Source organism: Mytilus edulis, chromosome 13 (assembly GCF_963676685.1).
Source record: "Mytilus edulis chromosome 13, xbMytEdul2.2, whole genome shotgun sequence".
In the NCBI taxonomy this organism is placed as follows: Eukaryota; Metazoa; Mollusca; class Bivalvia; order Mytilida; family Mytilidae; genus Mytilus; species Mytilus edulis.
Genome location: NC_092356.1, coordinates 57357000 through 57365432, shown reverse-complemented (window position 1 = coordinate 57365432; position 8433 = coordinate 57357000). Strand labels below are relative to the sequence as shown.

Genomic DNA, 8433 nt, shown 5'->3' with positions numbered 1-8433 from the left:
TATGTCAAATTAAGTCGCCGATTTCTCAATACCAAGCAAGAAAACGGATTTCCTTAAAGATAGATAGATAATTTATCCCACTGGTTAAATTCTTGTACCTTTAGATAAAAAAGTGAAGGGGCTTCACGTAAAAGTAATTTTAAAACATCAAACATTTCTACGTGCACTCATCTCTATAGGGGTGATAAGATATGAAAAATATTCGTACTAGTGTACGTGTATCATGTTCAAAATTGATATCACATGATAACGTTTAACACATGATTATAGATACATGTATTTACTACATATTAAAAATTACAGTAATAATTATTGTGATCTAAAATGTTTAACGTTAAGAAACATCTTCCGCGTGTCTTGGCGTTGGTTGCAGGATGTTTAGGAATGGCGATTGCAGGATCGGTCTATGCATATGGTGCCTATATAGTGGCAGTAAAGAAACATTTCAACTATACCCAGCCTGAAGGTATTGCCATTTTACTTTTATGTTAATTTCTGCGTGTATCTTGATACAAACTAAATGTTTTTAAAGGAAGACTGTTGATTGATTGACCGATTGTGGTTTAACGCTGTGTCATTACAAATAGTTTACTTTTGCGAACAAACTCAATTTCAAAAAGAAATAAAACAAAAGTATAATGTCAGATAATTTCCAACGAAATAGATTCATTGTTGACAAAGAGATTTTACTTTTAAAATTTAAAATAAAATTTTATAGAAAAACAAACCTTAAAACATAGGAAAATATTAAATAACAGCAACCGGAAGATGGACTCTATATCAATTAATATCGAATATTTACCGGATACAAGTTGATTAAAAGATAGACTGTGTTCAACGAATATTTCGAATATCATATTTATATTTAATATAAATTGAAAACGTCATACTAAGTTGGGAAAAAGCAAGAATATGCTTAAAATTCAAATAAAACTAAAAAAACTACATATTTGAAATATATTAACATCAAAAGTGTCCACTTTTTCTTCGTAAAATGAACATTATCTGTTATACGTGAGGTTCCCCAAGGGTGACTGGGGAAACGAAATATGGTCACTTGGTCTTTATATACCCTCATTTTCCAGTGGCAGTCCAAATTTCTCCGACCATCATCCCGAATGGCCTCTATTATGACAAGACCTACCTATTGTATTTATTGTTAACCTGTTCTCGTCCTGAACATGCATGAAATATTTGCCACTGGATGAAAAGCAACTAACAACAAATCAAATAATGTCATATGTGTTTTTTTTTTGTACGTTCTGTTGTGAATTAGGCCGTTAAATTTTCACATCTTTCTTACTGTCGGGACTTTAAACAGATGACCATACGATATGCTGTTTTTAACATTGTTGAAGGCCGTACGGGTGCCTAAAGTTGCTAACATTTATTTCATTCTATCTCAGTGTGATAATTGTCTCATTTGCAATCGTTCCACATTTACTTACTTTTATATTGATATATGTTTTTCTTAAATATGTACATGTATACAACCCAATTTAATTATTCGTTCAGACGATTATTGTATCGTACACTGTACTATATATTTGTATTACAGTTGAATTATTTGGTTCGATGTCAAACTTTGGAATATCTCTAGGATTTCCTGCTGGTATTGTTTGTGAAAAGTTCGGACCTAGAATAGCATCTTTATGTGGGCTTATCATAGCTTCGGCTGGGTTTACATTATTATGGAGTGCTACATTAACGGAGGAGTTTTATTCTAACAAAGCAGGATTACAAGATATATACTATTTCATTTCAGGTAAGTGGTATACTTAGTACTGTATGGAATAATTATAATTAAAGGGAGCCACCATTTAACTTTAAAAAAAGGGGATGTTATGGTTTTTCTTCTCGGTTTGATTTGTTTTTAGTTTTTCGACGCAATCAATCAGATTATTTTTTCAAAATTTACCACTACAAGGTATGGGGGAATTTGCAAGCAGAATATTTTTTTTTTTTTGTCATCTGCTTGATGAATAATCGAAAAGAAATATATATCGTATAAGTTTTTGACACAATTAAAGTTCATACTCTTACTTGTCAAAACAAATTAATCAAAAGAACAATCACTGTTCTTAAACTCAAAACTTACAGTGAGACCTTTAATCCCGAGCAAAAGTTCAAACCTCACTACAAGTTCAAGACGAACCAATAGTAAAATTGCGAATAGAAATGGGGAATATGTCAGAGACAACCACCCGATCAAAGATCAGATAACAGCTTAAGACTACCAAACAAGTACCGATTTGAACGCAATTTGTTGCTAGATTCCTCTCATGTTGCAACGCTATCTTATACAACTGCTCGTTAATACCAATACATATTGTATTTTTTCTGAAAATCTCACAAAAAAGTACACCAACAAATCTAACACTTAGACAATCAAAGGCACCACAACAATATATGTGTAAGATAATTTGAATTAATGTATAAACAGTTTTATAATTCTTATGGACTGCATGTAGTATGTGGCGTAAAATTATTAACACATTAACATAGGGAGGGTGAATGTAAGTAAACAGATAAGAACCACTAAATTCAAGATTTATTTTTTGAATTAAGCAAAAGTTTTTTTTTCTCGTTAGGATATTTAACAAGAAATCGTGTTTTTCTAAATGTGGCAGTTACATACATGTATTTTATAATCTCATATTCTGATCAAATTGTGTAATAAAGTACATGTCCGACATACAGGATTGTTACACAAAAGAGTATACTTGTATTTCGCAATATTCCATAGCATACTATAGATAATATAACCAGGTATTACAGCCTCATCAATTTCGTCATTGCAGAATCGTTTTGTATTATCATTACCTTTCAAAAAAAAATCTTTCAAAGGATATTTACTGTTTGCTCTATATAGACAGTATATTCTGCATTTTATGGGTTGTTAATTCTATTTTCAGGTTTTGGAGCAATATTCTTGTATATGGCTGCCATGACAACTAACGTCATCAACTTTAGTCCGAAACATCGTGGCAAAATAATTGGTTTATTAGACGCTTCATTTAGTGGAGGACCCGCAGTGATGTCATTTCTGTACGGTGTTATTTTTGCAAAAGGGCGTAATGCTGAGGACCAAAATCTAACAGGTTTTTATCTGACATCAGCAATATGTTTTGCCGTTATAGGAATATTCGGAACAGTTTTTCTCAGATTTTATCCATATAACCCGGACCCAGATGAAGAGATCATAATTAATACGGATGATTCTATCAAACCAATGACACAAGAACACGTCATCGAAGACCTCACTGGATTGTCTCTTCTTAAGAGATTTGACTTTCATTTTATAGCATGGGGGTATATTATGTGTGCTGGATTACAACTGATGTTCCAGAATAATATTGGAACTTATTTAGCGTCATACGACATTTCAAAGTTTACGACGGTGTTTACTACAATCAATCCAATTTGTGGTATATTTTCCAAATTTTTTGCCGGTTTTTTATCGGATGCTCTTGTAGATAGATATCCTAGGGTCGTCGTTCTTTTTGGATTTAACATCATGCAGACAATATTTTTAGCGCTTTCTATATTCTTTTCTGACAAGTTTGCCATGATTCTAGTCGTCAATTTAGTCATTGGTTTTTCAAATGGTGCTCTTTGGTGTCTAACGCCGACCATGATCAGCGAATTTTATGGATTGAAATATTTTGGGCGCAACTGGGGTTCTATTATGCTTGGTAACGCATTTGGTGGACTTCTATTACAACAAGCTTTTGGGTGGTTGTATGATAGTAGTATTCGGTTTAAAGGCCAAACAGACTGCAGTGGTTTGCATTGCTTTACGCTAAGTTTTACCTTGGCTGCAGTGTTATCGTTCTGTTCCTGTATATTTAACCTTGGTCTTCTGCAAGGTGAATTAGACAAAAAACACAAACGCAAACCAGAAGCAAATTAAAATTTTCATATTAAAAAACACGATAATTACTCATAGGAAGATGCCAGAATTTACAGACCTTTGTTCCGAATGAAAACTGAAGTTCGTGCGTCTGGTTCATTCTGTATTGGAGGAATTTACTGTGGAAAAGATATACATATGAGCACGGCTGGACCTTGATTGATATGAATTATATTCACTTAAATGAAATCTAGAAGACCTTGAGGTGCAAGATGTATTGCCAAGGCTGTTAAAGTGATTTTTTTAATTGTTTTATATCCTCGGTGAGTCCTTAAAACAAACCTCCTATAGAACGGCCATTTAACTTCAAACGGATGGTAGGTGAGGTTGGGAGAAATGTGTTTTTCCTACAATAATATTCTGATCCCCATTTTGATGCAAAAAAAAATATTGTGGCCGAGCAGATTACAAATAAAAAAAAATATTCTGAATCCTGATTTTCCCAATACTTTATAATGTTAAATCTTGAGAAAAAATATATCATTTGTTCGATAGCGTCGAAAGATTAAAAAGTTCGCATTTTGCGAGAAAACTATTTCTGATACAGACAAAAATCAACAACAATTCCCCCCTTTTGAAGTTAAATGGTTGCTCCCTTATAATGTCTGATATTGCTCAAATCCGTCCTGTGATGATCATATATGATGTGTCTTTTTTGTTTTAATGAAATAAAATGTGATTGAATAGTACAATTAATTATAGTTACTTCAATTCATATTGCCTACATGTGAATAAAATGGTTTGAAACTATTAATTCATATAAATATAGAAATTATAATTTCATTTTTATGAGCTTTTCAGTTCGTCTTCGACTTACACTGTACGAGTTTTGATATACACTGACTTCGTCCTTCCCTTTACATATAGTTATGATCAGTTATGCATGCTATATGTGCATTTCCCTCTCATATAACTAGAATGTTACAAACTTTGTTGGATTTGCAGATAAACAAAAAAGTGTAACGGATTCACAGTGTGTTGAGAAAAAAGAACTGTAAGCTTTACAAGTTAAACATGCGAATACATTTGTCCCTCATGATAAGGTTTCGACTTCGTAAAAATTTCTATTTTGTAAAAGCTATTGTTGCTAGGTGTGGATATTTAAGATTTTTCTTTTCAAAGTAGAGTTTTAAGTTTGTGCTATTGATTATAAATCCAGATATGATTAGAGTTTAAAGTCATATGAAACGAGTGACCGGTGAAAAATAATGTTATTCCAATTCTTGAACCAATGCATACACACATAATAAACTTAATCTTCTGTGCAAGATTTAATCATTTTTTCGCATAAATTTCGTATAATCGTCATTTTTTTATTCTCAATCGGTCAGTATTGTTGTGAAAATATGGCAGGTAATTAAAATTCGTGTTTTGAAGCCGATGTTTAACGATTGTCACCTGTTTGTCAACAATCAACAAAAAAGCATGGATATTGAGCACGTGTTTAACATGTACAATTAGATAATAGTTTATACTAAGGACATCCATGCGTATTGCGATGACCTGATTTTTACGAGATGGGTCACACTGAGGTCACTTTGCATACGGAAAATATGTCGGGGAATTGCTTCGAAGGAAGCAATTAGAATAAAGTAAACTTCTTCTAAATATGAACAAATTAAAGAATTTTCTTCAAAAAAAAGTATATATACATAAGTTTTATAATGAAAACTTTCCGTGAGTTATAAAAAAAAACATATTTTTCCATTATTTTATTTTAATTTGAGGTTTTTTATGACTTTAAATTAGCACAGCGACAACAAGCAATCTAGGTTAAGAAAGAAAAAGATGTAAGTTGCTAAGTATTTAGCTTTCTATGATGTGTTTGTCTGTTTGTTTATCTCTTTAGTAACAAAGGCGCTGTCAATGATGTGTATGTCAGTTTGCTTTTTCTCTTTGGTAACCGAGGCGCTGTCAGTTTGTTCTTCTCTTTAGTAACCAAGGCGTTGTCAGTTTGTTCTTCTCTTTAGTAACCAAGGCGCTGTCAGTTTGTTTTTCTCTTTAGTAACCAAGGCGCTGTCAGTTTGTTCTCTTTAGTAACCAAGGCGCTGTCAGTTTGTTTTTCTCTTTAGTAACCAAGGCGCTGTCAGTTTGTTTTTCTCTTTAGTAACCAATGCGCTGTCAGTTTGTTTTTCTCTTTAGTAACCAAGGCGCTGTCAGTTTGTTTTTCTCTTTAGTAACCAAGGCGCTGTCAGTTTGTTCTTCTCTTTAGTAACCAAGGCGTTGTCAGTTTGTTTTTCTCTTTAGTAACCAAGGCGCTGTCAGTTTGTTTTTCTCTTTAGTAACCAAGGCGCTGTCAGTATGTTTTTCTCTTTAGTAACCAAGGCGCTGTCAGTTTGTTTTTCTCTTTAGTAACCAAGGCGCTGTCAGTTTGTTTTTCTCTTTAGTAACCAAGGCGCTGTCTGTTTGTTCTTCTCTTTAGTAACCAAGGCGTTGTCAGTTTGTTTTTCTCTTTAGTAACCAAGGCGCTGTCAGTTTGTTCTTCTCTTTGTAACCAAGGCGTTGTCAGTTTGTTTTTCTCTTTAGTAACCAAGGCGCTGTCAGTTTGTTTTTCTCTTAAGTAACCAAGGCGTTGTCAGTTTGTTTTTCTCTTTAGTAACCAAGGCGCTGTCAGTTTGTTCTTCTCTTTGTAACCAAGGCGCTGTCAGTTTGTTTTTTCTCTTTAGTAACCAAGGCGCTGTCAGTTTGTTTTTCTCTTAAGTAACCAAGGCGCTGTCATTTTAATGTCTTCTCTTTAGTAACAAAGGCGCTGTCAGTTTAATTTCTTCTCTTTAGTAACCAAGGCGCTGTCAGTTTGTTTTTCTCTTTAGTATCCATGGCGCTGTCAGTTTGTTCTTCTCTTTAGTAACCAATGCGCTGTCAGTTTGTTCTTCTTTTTAGTAACCAAGGCGCTGTCAGTTTGTTTTTCTCTTTAGTAACCAAGGCGCTGTCAGTTTGTTTTTCTCTTTAGTAACCAAGGCGCTGTCAGTTTGTTTTTCTCTTTAGTAACCAAGGCGTTGTCAGTTTGTTCTTCTCTTTAGTAACCAAGGCGCTGTCAGTTTGTTCTTCTCTTTAGTAACCAAGGCGCTGTCAGTTTGTTCTTCTCTTTAGTAACCAAGGCGTTGTTAGTTTGTTCTTCTCTTTGTAACCAATGCGCTGTCTGTTTGTTTTTCTCTTTAGTAACCAAGGCGCTGTCAGTTTGTTTTTCTCTTTAGTAACCAAGGCGCTGTCAGTTTGTTCTTCTCTTTAGTAACCAAGGCGCTGTCAGTTTGTTTTTCTCTTTAGTAACCAAGGCGCTGTCAGTTTGTTTTTCTCTTTAGTAACCAAGGCGCTGTCAGTTTGTTTTTCTCTTTAGTAACCAAGGCGCTGTCAGTTTGTTCTTCTCTTTAGTAACCAAGGCGTTGCCAGTTTGTTCTTCTCTTTGTAACCAAGGCGCTGTCAGTTTGTTTTTCTCTTTAGTAACCAAGGCGCTGTCAGTTTATTTTTCTCTTTAGTAAACAAGGCGCTGTCAGTTTGTTCTTCTCTTTAGTAACCAAGGCGCTGTCAGTTTGTTTTTCTCTTTAGTAAACAAGGCGCTGTCAGTTTGTTTTTCTCTTTAGTAACCAAGGCGCTGTCAGTTTGTTTTTCTCTTTATTAACCAAGGCGCTGTCAGTTTAATGTCTTCTTATTAGTTTGAATGTTTCTTTCTCTGGTATATTTCGCCTCTCTTTTCTTTAAAAACATAGACTAAGGTTATGTATTATTTGTCTATATAACGACTCAGTGCTATTTAAAGTTCTAACTTTGACCTGCATATTATTTTTTTCAATTCGAACTCGCATATCTATTTAACGATTAACTTACATTACAACACAAACTCATATACCAACTCGAACAAGTACTCAAATTTTTCAACTATATGATCTAAGTTATCTGCTAATCTAACTGAACAAGAAATTATTATAGTCTAGGAGAACGCAGGTCAATGTTAATATACTTATAATCTTTTCTTGGGTATAAAATTCTTCTGTGGGAAGAAAGTAGCGAGAACACAATGACGATTAACGAATGAGTGGCAGTACAGAAGGGAGATTAGCGAATGAGTGGCAGTACAGAAGGGAGATTAGCGAATGAGTGGCAGTACAGAAGGGAGATTAGCGAATGAGTGGCAGTACAGAAGGGAGATTAGCGAATGAGTGGCAGTACAGAAGGGAGACGAAAGAAACCAAAAGGATATTCAAACTCATAAGTCAAAAATAACATCGACATGGCTAAACTGGACAAAAACAGACATAAAACAGTTACACAAAACATAGCTTGTTTTCGTCGTTGTTATAATTTGACTTCATAATAATTGTCATCTGAAGATTATGCTAAGCTGGTCATATATATAATGGCAATTAAGTCTTAAATCTGTTATAACAATGAACAATTTTGTCTTCATTTGACTTTTAATACTGTTGTTTTCGGTTGTATACATTGTACAAGTGATATCCCCAGTTGTAAATCATGTCTGTGTTGCTTTGTTTTTTGGTTTTCGATGTTGTTGTTTTGTACTGTTA

At 33.9% G+C, this 8433-nt stretch overlaps 1 protein-coding gene across 1 annotated transcript; it reads left to right on the top strand.

Moving 5' to 3' along the window:
- Nucleotides 1–243: 243 nt before the first annotated feature.
- LOC139501113 (uncharacterized) lies at nucleotides 244–4600 on the top strand. The gene is made up of 3 exons (XM_071290095.1): nucleotides 244–466; nucleotides 1559–1765; nucleotides 2916–4600. Exons 1-3 carry the CDS (start codon nucleotides 325–327, stop codon nucleotides 3911–3913), a joined length of 1347 nt encoding a protein of 448 aa, XP_071146196.1. The 5' UTR covers nucleotides 244–324; the 3' UTR covers nucleotides 3914–4600.
- The last annotated feature ends 3833 nt before the right edge of the window (nucleotides 4601–8433 follow it).